This window comes from Siphateles boraxobius, unplaced genomic scaffold (assembly GCF_051911475.1).
Source record: "Siphateles boraxobius isolate OS27281-9 unplaced genomic scaffold, OSU_SipBor_1 3, whole genome shotgun sequence".
In the NCBI taxonomy this organism is placed as follows: domain Eukaryota; kingdom Metazoa; phylum Chordata; class Actinopteri; order Cypriniformes; family Leuciscidae; genus Siphateles; species Siphateles boraxobius.
The window spans coordinates 2,944,192-2,959,883 of record NW_027508919.1 but is presented as its reverse complement, the minus strand read 5'-3'; the positions used below and the strand labels follow the sequence as shown (position 1 = coordinate 2,959,883).

Below are 15,692 nucleotides of genomic sequence, written 5' to 3'. Positions count from 1 at the left end.
CGGCCACAATCTCTGATCTCACTGGGTTGAAAAGCTTCAGACTCTACCAGTATGCTGGCAAACCCAAATTATGGGCATATTGCCAGTCATTATAGAATAGACATACAGACTTGGGCAGTTTGTCTAGGTTAACTGCAGTTACCTAATGATGGACTATCAGCTGCCCAGAAGGCCTACACTCTCCACACTAGCGCCCCCTGGTGGGGAAAAAAACTGTCCGCTAATTATACTTAAAACAATTAAAATTCAAATCTTTATGTATCATCTTGTTTTGAGTGAACACACTTCAACCAGCAGGCTGTATGTAAATTTTTAAATAAAGGATCAAAACATTAGATGTAGAACATCACGGAAGGATGGTGAAACGTGTGTTGTCAAGTCTGTTCTTCTTCGTGCACACATTGTCAGTTCAGTTATCCAGGTCACAGAAATATAACTCAGTTCCGCGTTCGCTATTCAACAGCCTGTAGGCCGATAAACTCATCGGGTTATAGGAGCTGATGGAGTTCAGTGCCTCTGACTACAGATTCAAAGAGGCTGTTGATACTCACATTTCTAATTTAGAAAATTGAAGCAATGTCAAAAAATGTTTTTATCAACTACGTACCAAACAAATTGTAAGGAATCATAATATCAGCTAGTATTTACAGCAAATCTCAACAATGATACCATCTAGCCTACCTCAGAATTACAATGACTAATATTAATAAAAGCAATAAGCTATATCAATGTAACTCACAGCCTTGAGAGGCCTTTATAAAATAATAAAAGCTATAAAAACAGTATTTCAGTACATTGTTGGATTTATTAACAATAATATTAATAAAAAATAATTCTTCCACCAAGTAATATAGTTTATAGGTAACGTGTTTTGATGCATCAATGTAGAATTCAAATGATGTGCAGTCACAGGTCTGTGCATGTTGTATTATGTTACAGCGCTTTAAACACGGCTTGACTGATCAGAATTTTAACAATCTGTTTCATAAAAAGAAATGACAATAAAACTACCCCCTCTTCTTCCCGTAAGAGTCTTTTTGTTTTGAGCTGTCGTCAGCATCCTGGCAGCTGATCAGGGCTCTTGGAGGGGGTTATCTTCATTAGCTTGCCACTTGGCAGCTAATTGCTGGAGCAGGCGAAAACAAAAAGCTCGGTGTCCGTCCCTACATGCTCTGATTGCTCTGGGACAGGGGGAGGCAAAAGTCTGTGCGCCCCAAACAGAGAGCCTCACTTTGGCATGACTTGGCAGGCGAGGCTCCTCCCCTGTATGGATGTTTGTTTGGTTGTTTTTGGAGCTTTAGGTGAACAGGTCTAGGCTGGGGGAACTGAATTCAGCATGCAGTCTTTCCCTTTACTTTTATCTCGTTTTTTGGGGGGTTGCCTACAGGAGACATACTAAATCCCTTAATTCAGGAGGAAATAGCGTGTTAGAAAAGCGTTATGGAATCCCTTTGAAATAGACAATTAATTTGTAATTTTGGGCTAAGACCATTTGTTCTAATTCGAATCAAATGAAAATAACAAATACAGAACCAAGTTGTTTTGATAAAGCTCCACTGGTTACATATCTTCAGTCATACTGCATGAGTTTTTACACATCTTAGCAGTGAAGAAAATAAAGCAGCTTTTTAATGAATCAATGAGATGGGTTGTTTCCACTTATCAAGATATGGCTTCAATTCAGGGTAAAGGCGGTCGGCAATTGTAATTGCTTTAGTAAAACATGTTCTTGTTCTTCTCCCTCACATGAATGAATCTCAACAAGAAACAGATTGTATCACCCTGTGATTTTAGTGGCATGTTTTCATTAAACCTTCTGTAACATCCCTCTCGTATCTCCCTCTGCACTGAACTCTATCCAATGGAAATGACTCCAGTTATTGGACATTAGTTTACCTTATCTTCTTCACTTTGATAACCTTTGGCTGACAGGTGAAACAATCAGATTGTTATTTTATTTAAGATACTAGGGAGAGAAGCTGGAAGGATTTGATGTGTCTAGACAAAAGGCAACAAGAGAAGGTCTTACTGTCCATAAACCGTCTGAGATAAGGCGAAGAAATAAATGCCACTGTGCGCCAAAGGGTTCAGGATTTCATTCTCTTCTCTTTGATGCGATCAGCTATCGTCAGAGCTTGTGGTTGTGTTCTGTCCGCCCCAAAGGCATGATTTGTACGTGGAGTCAGGTGCTGTCACTCAGATGTGCGGTGACCCCATCAGATGTCTCTGTTAAAACAAAACACAGCTTCACAGTTCAGACTTGCAGTGTTAAAAATTCATATGGATATCTACAGTTTCTGCTAAGTTAAACACTGCTTCATTCAGGTTCGCAATGACACTCAATAATAGACTTTTGTGTAAAGTACACATCGAGTCCAAACAGGTGAAAACAGGATTAATTGTAATGGGTTTTGACAGGTAAGACAAAATAGAACACCTAGTATTAATTAAAATAAAGAAAACCAACTTTTTTCTAAGCCATTCTTTTATAATAAGAAGAAATAAGAAATGCAGTACTTTTTCACCAATTGTAAAATGAATATTTCCGTGTGCAGTCCAACTATCTACAGAATTATTTCTCAAGCAAATGTTGTACTTGTATATCTCCAATTTAAACTACAAAGCCATGATTATCAGACATTATAATATCAGTGTGGTAGAAATAAACTCTTTCTGAAGATGTTTAAGACACACTGCTGCAGCACATTTAGAGATAAATTTGAATTGGAACCAATAACGATGAATTTGCATTTGCTACATTCCAGAACTCATAAAAAAGAGCAGAAACCAGACTTTGGACTGCAGTGAAGTTCGGTCTGTTCATTCGTTTATGGAAGCGTTCCCTGATAACTACATTCAAGTAAGTATAGGGCCATCTAGCGGTCACGTTGCAACATTACACTTTTTGAGTGCAATACGTTCTTGGTTAAATAATGTACACATTAAACCCTATAGGCAGTATCTGTGGCATTCTGTCGATAATTTTAACTTTTCTAAAGTTTGTACGAATAAAATAAATAAATTACAAGTCTTTGGCAATTGTAACGGTTTAATTGTTCACAAATAAATATATATATATATATATATATATGCTGTGAGGGTTATGGTCCGTTCAAGAGGAGTTGAAAAAAAAAAGTGTTTTGGAAAGATGCAATTTTAACGAATGATCAATCAGGTAGCTTATACAACAGTACTGTATGCCTACAACCAAACTGAACCGACTGTAGGCCTACATGATATATGCCTATACCTCACAGCTTTTCATTCTCAAAACATTAAATATGGCAAGCTAAACATTTGTACATATGTAGGAAAATCTCTTTAAATGTGAATCTACTCCAATGAATTGTTCACATAAAATGGAAATTAGACACAATTGTTATTTGAATAAAATTGATATTCTCATTCAAAAAGTAAAGGTAAAAAAACAGATAAGGTAATATATGGTTAATATATATATATATATATATATATATATATATATATATATATATATATATATAAGGTAATATATAGCCTAGCTTTAAAAAATATATATGAGGTAATAATCTGTTTCTGAGAGTTTGATGGTTGGTTTGCATTTCAGCCTTAGTGAGAGAAAAATAAAAGCAAATGACTGAAGGTCTCAGGATGGAGATATAAACAGTTTTGAGTTAGTAGGCTATTCTATTCTATTCTATTCTATTCTATTCTGTTCTGTTCTATTCGTAACCACCATAAATGTTGACACATGTCAAAAAGTGGTTGGTCAATATTGGGGCGACAGATTCTTAAATTTGTTCTGTTTGGCCCTTCTAATCTTGAACACTTTAACCATGTTGTGTTCTATTCTGTTATATTCTATTCTATTCCGTTTAAGTTTGTAGATATGGCCTTACGAAAAATAACAATGGTTTTACTTTTACTACAAAAAAAAAAAACATCGCTAGTTAAACCAGAACTAAAACTAGTTTAACCATGTTTGTAATATTAACCATAGTTTAGTGGTGGTCTTTGTAGTACACTGTGTTTAACAAATGGTAATCAATCCACGTCTACTTAACCATAGTTATTTTTTTATAAGGGATGATCCTGTCACATTTGATCTTTCTCATAGATAAATAGACTAAAAGAGTCAAACGTATACGATGTGAAGACTACATAGGACTCTGACGGACTGCTTTAAAATGATGTTTGCACACACCCAATGATAATATCAATGTGGGATGGAAATGAGTGTGTGTGTAAAAACCAGCATGTCCCCCCGCCTCTCAGCGACCGAACTCACCCACTCTCCCGTTACCCGGAAGTATGCAGAATTCCCAAAGATGGCGGAACAAGGTCCGATGGCGATAGCTATGCGGCTAAGAAATCAGCTGCAGAACGTCTACAAGCTCGACCCTTTAAGGAACGAGGTGAGTGAAAGGGGCGAAAAACGTTTCTGCGTCCGTCTTTCGCCGCGTGCTTCCCGCGCTTACTATAAACACGCGTGAGAGGGGCGTTCTGTGTGGCGCGAAAGCCGAGAGATGGAGCGCGAGACCGTGCTGCGTGTCTGCGCAGGCGTGAGTGTTGCGAAGACTCAATCCACTGTGTCTAGCCGCGGTTGTGTTTTTGTTCTCCGTGGCGTTGGGTTTCTTGTCAAATCCGTCCCAGTCGAATCCCCTGCTTTTTAGTTTTTTCCCCATCTCCAAAATTCAATACACGAATAAAAAGGGTTGTTTGTGCGCTCCTAAACGAGATGGTTAACGTCGCGTGTTATGATATCGCACATGATTATTGATGCGCGTTGGCCCAGACGAGTGAACAAGTGCATCGTTATGATCTGCATTTTCGGCAGCACATGTCCGTGTTGAACATAAGTGACAGAAAATGTATTTGTACTTTAGAGTTAATGGGACACCTAAGGTGCATATGCGGGGACATGCCGTTTTCTTCTTACCTCAACATCGAGTCCTTGTTGAGTTCAGTGGCTTGAAGTCCTGGCAATGATTCATATTAAACTAGTAGTACTCGCTTAGACTGTACTCTAGTTTATTTAGCCGGTCGCAGGCTCGCGTGTTTACAAATGAGTCTGACACCTGACTCGCTGAAAAGTGAAAGGTGCGCGCTTCTGCCGCACCACATGAAGGAGCGCGCATGTAAATAGTTGTACACAACACATTTCACTTCATTTCAGATCAGGCACGTGATGTAAAAATACATAAATCTATTCTCTTTTTATTTAACATCGACTAGAAATGTTTAATTTCTCCATTTTTAATCACGTTTGGCATCTCTAGTTTGCCTTCGTTTTAAATAATAATTGATTATTAGTAAGATGTCATCAAAACAGCATAATTATAGATAAAAATTTTGATTCAAGTAGTTTCAATTAAATTTCAGCATGTCATAATACAGGACACTGCTGACACTTGTTTCAATGTCAGCTATCCATATGTCTAAATAGAATAGATATATTTTTCCCCCTTAGTCACCTAATTTATTGAAACTGACCATATGCATATGAAGTTGACAGATGGGAATGCCATGGATGAAAATTTGTTATTTATACGTTTCAACGTGAGACACTCTGTGATGTCAATATTGTACTGTAGATATCCATTCAAAAACTGCCCTGAAACCACCTTAAATGGATAGTTCGCCCAAAAATGAAAATCTTGTCATCATTTACTCACCCTCATGTTGTTCCAAACCTGTAATGAGTTTCTTCTGTTGAATACAAAAGAAGGTATTTTAAAGAATGTTGGTAACCAGACAATTGACGGCACCCATTGACAACCATAGTATTTTTTCCTACTATGGAAGTCAATGGGTGCCAACAACTGTCTGGTAAGTAATGACAGAATTTTCATTTTTGGGTGAACTGTCCCTTTTAATGTCAAAGAATGGTGATTTTATGTAAATTCAGAATGTCACGTATCTCAAATACGCCCGTGCATGACGTGTTTTCCCCTGTTTGGTACCACAGGAAGAAGTTAAAATAAAGATAAAGGACCTAAATGAACACATCGTTTGCTACCTCTGCGCAGGATACTTTATCGACGCAACCACTATCACAGAATGTCTCCATACGTGTAAGTATAATGTACTTAATCTCTCTCCTAAGCTGACAACTTCACAATTATTATTATGTGCTGAGGAAATCCGCAAGCTACTTTGTTATACTGAATTCTTACTCTCTCCACAGTCTGTAAGAGTTGCATTGTGAAATATCTCCAGACCAGCAAATATTGTCCAATGTGTAACATCAAAATCCACGAAACGCAGCCCCTGCTGAATCTAAAGCTGGACAGAGTCATGCAAGACATTGTCTACAAACTGGTACCGGGTCTACAAGAGAGTAAGTACAGTTCACATCATTTAAACTTGAGTGTCAGTTTATGTGACTCCTTTTCAGTCGTGGTTGAATGTCCATCTGATCTTCTCAGGCGAAGACAAGCGAATTAAAGAATTTTATCAGTCACGGGGTCTTGAACGCATCATACAGCCATCTGGAGAAGGTACGGGATTACATGTAGATAGATAACGCTGTTAATGTGTTTTTATTAAGATTGTTATTAAGTGTGTTTATGTTTTCCTTGTAGATTCAGTTCCAGATAACACAGGATTACCGTACACAAGCTTTGACCACTCCAAAGCTCACTTTTACAGATACGATGAGCAGGTTTCTCTATGTCTGGAAAGGCAAAGGTAAGACAACACTAAAGCTTATTATTTTTTTATTATTATTATTATTATTATTTTATTTTTTTTAGGAAATATATATGTTTATTCTGCATGGATGCATTAAACTGATTTAAATTGACAGTAAAGACATTTATGTTACAAAATTCAATCAGACAAATGTAATCAAACAGATGCTGCTCTTTTGAACTTGTTATTCATCAAAGAATCCTGAAAGAAATGCATCACCTTTTCCACAAAAAATATTAAGCAGCATAACTGTTTCAACATTGATGATAATAATATGTTATTACGATATTATAATAATATAAGAAATGTTTCTTGAGCAGAAAATCTGCATATTAGAATGATTTCTGAAGGATCATGTGACACTGAAGACTGGAGTAATGATGCTGAAAATTCAGCTTTGATCACAGGAATTAATAACATTTTAAAATATATTCATATAGCAAACAGCTATTTTAAATTGTAATAATATTTCGCAATATTTCTGATTTTACTGTATATTTGATCAAATTATTTCAGCCTTAGTGAGCGTAGACTTCTTGCAAACACATAAAAAACAATTTAAAAAAACTTTTGAACGGCAGTTCTGAGTTCAAAAGCATCCTATCATAATTTCATTGTTTTTTTACAGCTCGTCATTTTCCGGGAAGGACAAAAATAAATTAACTCTACAGGTAAGACGACAGCCACAGAAGGAATATGATGTACTATGATTCACTCTCAAGAAAACCTTAACACTGCTTGTTTGTTTCTATTAGAAGCGATGACAAATTAACTTATTATAAGTTATGTTCCTGCAGCAGAAATTTGTCCGTTGTTCAGTCAGGGCTGAAGTACGGCATCTGAGGAAAGTCTTATGTCATCGACTTAACGTGGAGAAACATCAGGTCTGACTCGCTTTTCTCTTTCTTCCCACGCTTTAAAGAGCCATTGCTTTTATATTTATGGCCAGAAAGTCATATTTTGTGGAATATTTTGCATCACACCAGTTCTATTTATATGCTATGAATTTATAATTGATTTACTTTTAAAGAAATAATGACTGTAATTTCAAAGCCAACTCTTTTGTTTTTGTCGCATCTGGTCTACTAATTTAATTCATCTTTTGTTTCTAACTATATGCAGTTGATCACCGGTATAACATTGTTTCAGTGTACTAAAATGATACATATCAAACAAATAATTCACCCATGTTGTGTTGATGGAGTCTATTCTTGAGCTTACAGCTGATTGGTCTGTTGTTAGTGTACGTGATGTGCAGCTTCGATGCTTCCAGACACTGTATTAGACAAACAGACAACATTTGATTAATTATATAAATTGCATGTATGATTTATATAGCCCAGTTAGGAGAATTTGTTAGTCAATCCCATAATAGATAGAATCAATGTTCAACTTGAATGACCAAACATTTTTTAACTAAACCTCTCATTGTTTTTCTTTTCCATCCTCCTGCCCTGTTTCCTTCTCTCCTCATCGTGGGCTCTTTGTTGCGCTGCAGGTCCAGATGTTATTTAATAACGAATCTCTCCCAGATCACATGACCATGAAGCGTCTCTGGCTGTCTCACTGGTTTGGAAAGGTATTGTAGTCTCAAGCGTCTCCAGTTAATTTCATACAGCATTCTTTCACACCACCATCAGCCCGTTTGCTTTCCCTTAAGGAGGGATCTTCATTTCTCTAGCACACTAGCGATTTACTGTGCTCCACTTTACATCATCTGAGGGGGATCGCAGCACACGCTGAGATTTATAGAACTAGGAAAAGCCATATGCCTGATGTCGCCTTGTGGTCTGAAAAATGCAATAGACTTGCTTTCTCCATATTGCTTCATACGGGTTCTTGCTGCGGTTTGTGGGGCGTCAAAGTGTTGTGCACTAGAATTTAGCACAAGTTGCATGCCTCATATGCTTTAAAGTGCACGGATGACGATATGCCAGCAATATCTGTTTAGTGTCAAAGTCATTAGCCTGTCAAAAAGATGATACTTAGCTTTTTTTTATTTCAATCATTTAATTCATGTTCTAACGCTTTCCTCTTTTTCTCTTGTCTCTCTCGTTTTAGGCACAACCGCTGGTACTCCATTATACTATAAAAGACAAAAGGTCAAGATAGGATTATGTTAAAATATCAATTGGTGTACATATTTTGTATTTCACATAATCTATTTTAATAGCTTTCTGTGCATATATACTTATTTTTTTGTTTTGTATTTTTGAAAATAAATTTTAAGTGGTAAAAAATACTGAGTGCATTTTGTATTGTATGTTTGTGTGTCCTTTTCTTTTTTTAAATGAAATTATAATTATTTCAGTGCAATTAAAAGTGTGTGTGTATATATATACAATATATGAGCACAAATGATGTCTAGCCTTGTTAAAGTCGAAATAAATGTTTGTATTTGTATTTGCAGTGTTTTTAGAAGTCAACCACTAGGGTGCAGTGTTGGTCTTCAAGAGAGCTCCACTAACACCAATCCCCTTCAGTCACCTCACACTAATGACTCTATTAGGATCATCTTCATCTCAAGAGTTTACATTATATGGAGTGCTCTGAAGATGTAATGAAACCTCAGGCAGATTGTATATTAGAAACGCAAGGAAAGAAACGCTTTAAATGCCTTGTGAAACAAGGAAAACCTATCTTTAGGCTTATAAACACACACACACACACACACACACACACACACACACACACACACACACACACACTATGTGGAAATACGCGGTTTGTTGTACTAGGCAAACATGGTACAATTAGCCTATTATTTACCAAATTACCATGTTGCCTCTGTGTCCACCAGTCTTTGTAGCACAATATCAGTTTACTTTCTTTTTTTTAAATCTGTTGGCTTTTTTTGTTGAAAATATATATTTTATAATATTTTTTCGTGCACGTATTTTCCTTAAGACCAAATAGCCCTACCTTTTACCATTATAAATTCATAAAGATTTACAAAATACAAACTTAATAATTTTGAGGGTAAATGAATAGTAGGCATAGGTACTAATGTTACTTTGTACCAATTTTTGTTTACTAATTGTAGTAGCCTATTTTAGTAAGAAATGTTACGATTAGTAGGATAGGCAATTTGCTTTTTTTTTCTCCCTCACGTAAAGTAACTAATCTAGAATACAATAATTTTAGGCCTTAAAACAACTCTGCTGTGAATTTTCAATTAAAGAAAACGAAATGTTTTTCGCAAATAGGCCTATTTTATTTTACATTAAAATATTTGCATAGGCTAGCCTATATGTAGGCTACCCTACACATCGATAGGCCTATGATTTTAAAAAACGAAATCAATTAAATTAATGGACTACGTCACCAGTATAGGCCTCTAAAGTAATTTCGACTATTTCTCGCGATTCGCTAAAATAGCCTATTAAAAAAGACTCAAGGCTAAAAATGTTTGGCTGTATATCGTTTTTTTTTTTTTTTTTTTTTTTTTTGCTGTAGGCTAATAACAAATAATCTTAAGTAGCCTAGTCGATATTTTAAAGAATCTAAAATAAAGCATAGCCTACTAATATTAATAATAGGCTAATGATAGTCTAATAATATTAAATATGCCTTAAATGCAATACGGTAATATTGAAGTAGGCCTATTCTGTATAATAGCCTACATTGTAGATACTTAATAGGAAAGCGTTATTTTAATAGGTTTATTTCTATTATAGCTGGCATTATTTTTTCATATTGTCCTTGCCATGATTCAGACTTGAATTAAAATAGAGTAAGAGTAATGATTTTACAATGTCTGCAACATAGCCTGTTACAAAAAAAAATGCGTTTCCATATCTGTCTGTGTAATAACAACTATAGGTAACTTTTACCGCCTTTTACATGAATGAAAAGTTTCACTATGTAGGCCTACAGATTTGCTGAAAGTATATTTAAAAAAAACATACATTTGTCTAAAGTGAAACATGCTGCTCTATCATAGGGTCCTTTCAGAGTGTTTAAAGCGCTTGTTTTCTCGAGTATTTTCACACTGTGAAATCATGGCTTTCAATAGTAATAGTCCAAAGACATTTATATTCTTGTACCTTCGAATTCCCACTCATCGCGATTCTCAGTTGGAACCCAATGCAGTTCGAGCATAAAACTGAGCTCTGAGAATGCGGCTCTCCAGCGAGTCTTTCCACAATGCGCTCAGAAAAATCTGCTTGACTTTTCAACCCCAACTATTCCAAGCGATTAGGTCAATTGTACTTCCATCTTCCCGCTGCCTCAAAACTGCTGCCGTGATCTGCTCACAAATGGGCCGAAAGAAATTCGCCAGACCAGGATGCAACAATCCATCCCATTTCCACCGGCTTCCTATTGAGATTTATTCATTAGGAACCGCATGCAAATCATCTGCTATTCATGGGCGTTTTTAACACACGGGCACAGATGTGGGGTATTATTCGGGCTCGACCGACTGAAACTGTTAATGCGCCCTCAAAGGCGGGTTAACCTAATCAATCATGTTGACTAGTTTGTGTTGGAGAAGATTCATAAACCATATGGCGCGAGGAGGAAAGCAAGCTTTATGTTGTCCTCGTGACAATGTGAGAGGGGGGAACCTTGTTCAAGTGTCCTAATTAAGCTTCAGGCACTTAACACACACACAAACACTCTTAACACACACAATGAACCGATGTGTAAAAGTGCTCTGCCTCTCAGCTGTTTAACTCCAGAGAGTGTCCCATTATAGTATTTTATGCATGACACTTTTGCCTTATTACATTGTAAAAAAATAAAATAATGCCACTAAAACGTTAAACTTAAATTTAATTGCTCTCTTAAATTTTTTATGGTGCTAAACTTTTTCAATCACTGTGACTTTAATTACAGATTAAGAAATTTGTTTAAAAAAGGGAGACTCATTTGTGATGAGTGAAATGGATTGAAACATAGCTGTTGTTGTGGCATTATAATGAAAAATCTTTTTACAGTCAAGAAAAGTGGATTTCCTATATATCCACAAATATGCCAAATGCTATTTTATAATTCAGCTCAGCATACAATGCATGATTAAATTATGACTCAAGGTAAGGAAACATTGTGAAATTACATATACCCTTTATTTACATAAATGAGGATTAAATAGAATGTTACAATAAATTTAACGAGTTAGATGCATCATAACTTGTTATATATATATACACAACCTTGCTCTTGCATTGTTTTGGACATACATTTTTTTTTTTTGTTAAATAATGCCTGTAGGAATTGTGCCAGGGACTGATATATAATGTAAAACTTTGGGAAATGAGTCTTGACAATTACAATGTAGAATGAAGATTGAATAAATTTGCTTTGTGATTTCTTTTTTTATGTTCTGAAATTATTTATAAATATATAATTCTATTCAGCTGAGAATTTAATTGAAAATCACTTTTGGCATAGAGGTTCCACAGCGGTCATAATTGTGTGTTGAACGGTGTAAACAATTGCACACGTTTCCTTCGAAAATCGAGCTAAGAAATAAAGCTTAAAATGTACATACACATGTTGCAGTCTTGATACTGTACCATTTATCTCTAAGCATTTCTCAGATCTTATGAAAGCGTATTCCTTAAACCATGTCTTCGATCTGCACATCAGAACGTAGAGGTCTTTTCAATAAATTAAAAACAAAGGAGACAGAAACCTTCGCTTGCATTTCAAGCTCTTCCACAGAGTCCGTGCAAAAGTTGTGAAAAATGCCCTTCTCTGAAAACAAGGGCCTGCTTTTAATCGTCCACCTCGATTTCCTCGTCCTCCTCGGAGAACTCGTCTGTGGTTTGGCCTCTGGACGAGGACGGGGACTGTGGGAAGGCCCTCGGGGAGAGACTGGGAGAAATGGGCCCCGAGCCACCGTGAGGGTCTTCCATGTCCTCCATAGACACCAGTTTCTGCAACGCCTGCGGAGGGATTTTCTTGAGAGACTCCACGTCCGCCTTCATCTCCTCCAGGTCTCTCTTGAGCTTGGCCCGTCGGTTCTGGAACCAGGTGATGACCTGCGCGTTGGTCAGACCCAGCTGCTGTGCGATCTGGTCTCTGTCGGCCGGTGACAGGTATTTCTGGTACAAAAAGCGCTTTTCCAGCTCGTAGATCTGGTGGTTTGTGAAGGCTGTGCGGGACTTCCGTCGTTTTTTGGAGGCCTGTCTTTGGCCGAAGCCGTTGAGATGTTCGCGACCTTTAAATGGAAAGAAAGGAGAGTTGATTTCCAGGAATAACGCAGAGGCGGTGAGTGTGTGTGTGTGTGTGTGTGTGTGTGTGTGTGAGAGAGTGTGTTTGAGGACTACTGGGTCAACATCCAGAATAACTTTCATCAGTAAATCATTCACAAACATTATAAAGCTAATGCTTATTCAGTAATGCATGTAAATTAAAATAGACAAATGCATAAAGTTTTATTTCCCATTTTTAACTAGTGAACGCATTATTTGGAAGGACTTCAATGGTCCTATTTTTGGCTGTATATTGTTCTTGTTCTTCTCAGGAGATTAAAAAGTATTTAATGCAACATTAGAGGTTCACTTTAGATCAGTGTTTTGGTTTCTAGGATCTTTAAAACACCAGAACAGACTTTAGATTATTTCCCCCCCCTTGTAAAACTTAAAAAGGATCTTCTGTGGAATTAAGCTGCAAAATCCTGTTTGGTTCAAATTAGAACCTTTATTTTTAAGAGTGTACACATGTTGTGTTATGTGATAGGCCGCAGTTGTTCATTCCAGCTGCATAACAGCTGTTCTTGAAAAGAGGGGGAGAAACTTTCCAAAACATATGAACTTTTGATTGCCAAGTAAATTCAAAATATTTGATATGATAATCAAGCAACCTATCACGCCACAGAACTGGCCTCAGTCCTATTACAGATGACCTTAACCATTAGTGTGACCCACCAAGACAGTTCTGCAATGTCAACACAAACATCATTTTCTGTAAATATGTCAACTGAACATTATCATTCTTGTAAATTTAGCTTGTTTTCCATCATATTAAGCTACATTTCTGAAAACAAAGGTTTTGGAAAAAATTTTAGAGCTACAAAAACGTTCTGTAGAAACCCTTAATTTACTGGAATTTTAAACAATCATGAAACCAGTCTAATGATCAGACAAACCATTTTAATCGCCAAAGAAACAGCTAGAAACTGATATAAGAATATAATGAAAATTATTCTTGATAAGAACATTTTTGTTTTTGTTTTTGTTTGCTATAAAATAACTATAAAAGAACCTTTTGATTTTTAGGGGTGTTTAGATGAAATTCCTGCAATACTGACAGTAACACTCGAGGAATCGCTATTGACATTTAGCTCAGAAAAAAAAAATCAAATGTAATATCTGAAAATGTGTATAACAAACAAATATGCGGGAGAAAACAAATAGGTAATCACTGAACATAAAAAATCAATCATTTTAACTAAAAATAGGCTATATATTTGTTATATATACTTTATATTATTGATTTTATATATAAAAATAACCATTCGATATCAGTGGTAAAATGCACATATAATAGCTTACTGCTACTGCTATACAATAACACTTCCGAAAGTACACCTCCATTTGCACATTTGAAACTCGTGCGTTAATTCGCAAACACAATCTGAATGCACAAGTAGAAATCTCTCTCTCTCTCTAAAAAAAAGACAAAACATTTTACCTTCTGCAGCTTGTATAACGTTGACTTCCAGACCCTTAAATGTTTTGCTCGCCAGCTCCTCCAGAGCGCATAACGGCGAGGACGGAGCGCTGATCCCGTTCCGAGACGCACTCGAGCCGGTCACTTTCTCAAGCACCCGCGGAGGGCACAGACTACCGACGGACTTCTTGACGGACGGTTTATTTAAGATATCCTCAATGCTGAAAGGGGTGAGAGGCTTGTTAGAGTTGGCCGGAGGTGGGAGTTGGTCCAAGGGACCCCGCCGCCTCTCCTCGCCGCTGGACTGCAAAACGGAGCCTGCCTTCATGTCTTTAGAGCTGGAGGTCATCTCAGTCCCAATAAACTAATTCGAATAGAAGTCACCTAGCTCGTTCAAACTTGTTTATGCATACAAAAACCTCGTCTATTCCTCTCTTTAAACGTTCTTCCTCACTCTGAAGTGGCTCTCCAAAAGCACCATGCTTCAGGAGTCACGGGCACCCGAACTTTAGTCCTCATATGCGGCTCCAGTGTTCTCTGAACTGCTCCATGAGGATCTTCACCATAGCCGTGTCTGAAGGAGGCTCGAAACAGCAAGCTACCGCTAACTAGTTCTTGTTGATTGCTTTTGTGAAGTTCAATTAGAGAAACACTACACTACTTGCTGACCCGCTGCTCTGTCTTAAAGGGCCAGACCACAATAATGAATTGGACCGAGAATAGGAGGAGTTTCCCCATGAAGTTTAAAGAGAGGGGATATATGGCTCGGTATGTTTATGCATCTGTTGATGCATCCCACTCCCACTTAGGGCGAACCACGTGCTCCACGCGTATACCTCCCTGAAAAGGGAGAGTGTGTGTGCTCATTAACACCAACACTAGCATTCTGTTTTTATGTGAATGTGGATTCGAATCTATATTCAGTTTAATAGTAATAGCCTAACGTATAGTGCAAAATAAAAAATAAATAAACAAAACAAAATAAACATTCAACAAGACATTAATGAACATTAAGAACCAATATGCCTGTTTAAGACATTCAAGAGTTGTCCATGTGGGAACAACTCGCTAATTACTAATATACTGTAGGATGTGATTATTGCAGTTTTGGAGGCTATTATGACAGCATAATTCCCTCACACGTCGTGTATAGCTGTCATCAGAACACACGAGATCAGAATGCAAAGCATGTGATCGTTTCAATCCAATAAAAATGATTTTTATAGATTTTATCGTTAAAAAATGCATGAGATGTGGACAACATTTACATTTTATAAACATATATAAACTATGTTATGTTATGCCAATTTTAACGTTGTTGATCTTTCCAAAGCACCGACGTTTTTATAAGCAGTTAAGCCTTTAAAACTGGCTACATGCATTTTGCTGATGGACATTTT

At 36.8% G+C, this 15,692-nt stretch overlaps 2 protein-coding genes and 1 long non-coding RNA gene across 6 annotated transcripts; 1 reads left to right on the top strand and 2 right to left on the bottom strand.

The window, feature by feature from the left end:
- Positions 1-785: 785 nt before the first annotated feature.
- Positions 786-5,135, bottom strand: LOC143756723 (uncharacterized). Of its 2 annotated transcripts, none has more exons than XR_013210318.1 (2): positions 4,919-5,135; positions 786-2,224 (listed from the first exon to the last, which is right to left on the bottom strand). It is a non-coding gene; the product is annotated as an uncharacterized LOC143756723 (long non-coding RNA). The 2 variants fall into 2 exon arrangements; XR_013210319.1 differs by lacking the exon at positions 4,919-5,135 and adding an exon at positions 4,268-4,399.
- On the top strand, positions 4,193-8,915 carry pcgf1 (polycomb group ring finger 1). Of its 3 annotated transcripts, none has more exons than XM_077247372.1 (9): positions 4,193-4,394; positions 5,948-6,053; positions 6,167-6,319; positions 6,408-6,479; positions 6,564-6,669; positions 7,301-7,343; positions 7,473-7,556; positions 8,171-8,251; positions 8,734-8,915. In XM_077247372.1, exons 1-9 carry the CDS (start codon positions 4,206-4,208, stop codon positions 8,782-8,784), a joined length of 885 nt encoding a protein of 294 aa, XP_077103487.1. In that variant the 5' UTR covers positions 4,193-4,205; the 3' UTR covers positions 8,785-8,915. The 3 variants fall into 3 exon arrangements, with proteins under 3 accessions (XP_077103487.1, XP_077103486.1, XP_077103488.1); XM_077247371.1 differs by having other exon boundaries at positions 4,195-4,394; positions 7,470-7,556; positions 8,734-8,914; XM_077247373.1 differs by lacking the exon at positions 4,193-4,394 and adding an exon at positions 4,450-4,541 and having other exon boundaries at positions 7,470-7,556; positions 8,734-8,914.
- Positions 8,916-11,722: 2,807 nt separating this feature from the next.
- On the bottom strand, positions 11,723-14,925 carry lbx2 (ladybird homeobox 2). Its single transcript, XM_077248064.1, has 2 exons — positions 14,314-14,925; positions 11,723-12,838 (listed from the first exon to the last, which is right to left on the bottom strand). The coding sequence occupies exons 1-2, from the start codon at positions 14,639-14,641 to the stop codon at positions 12,393-12,395; spliced, it is 774 nt and encodes a 257-aa protein (XP_077104179.1). The 5' UTR covers positions 14,642-14,925; the 3' UTR covers positions 11,723-12,392.
- Positions 14,926-15,692: the final 767 nt, after the last annotated feature.

What these genes read in the sequence shown, in the direction of transcription:
- pcgf1 (XM_077247371.1), top strand. Translation starts at nt 4,206, where the DNA reads ATGGAAATGAGTGTGTGTGTAAAAACCAGCATGTCCCCCCGCCTCTCA. An exon ending in CACAGAATGTCTCCATACGT is followed by an intron (nt 6,054 to 6,166) that starts GTAAGTATAATG and finishes CTCTCTCCACAG; the next exon opens with TCTGTAAGAGTTGCATTGTG. An exon ending in CTATGTCTGGAAAGGCAAAG is followed by an intron (nt 6,670 to 7,300) that starts GTAAGACAACAC and finishes GTTTTTTTACAG; the next exon opens with CTCGTCATTTTCCGGGAAGG.
- lbx2 (XM_077248064.1), bottom strand. Translation starts at nt 14,641, where the DNA reads ATGACCTCCAGCTCTAAAGACATGAAGGCAGGCTCCGTTTTGCAGTCC. An exon ending in CGTTATACAAGCTGCAGAAG is followed by an intron (nt 12,839 to 14,313) that starts GTAAAATGTTTT and finishes TTCCATTTAAAG; the next exon opens with GTCGCGAACATCTCAACGGC.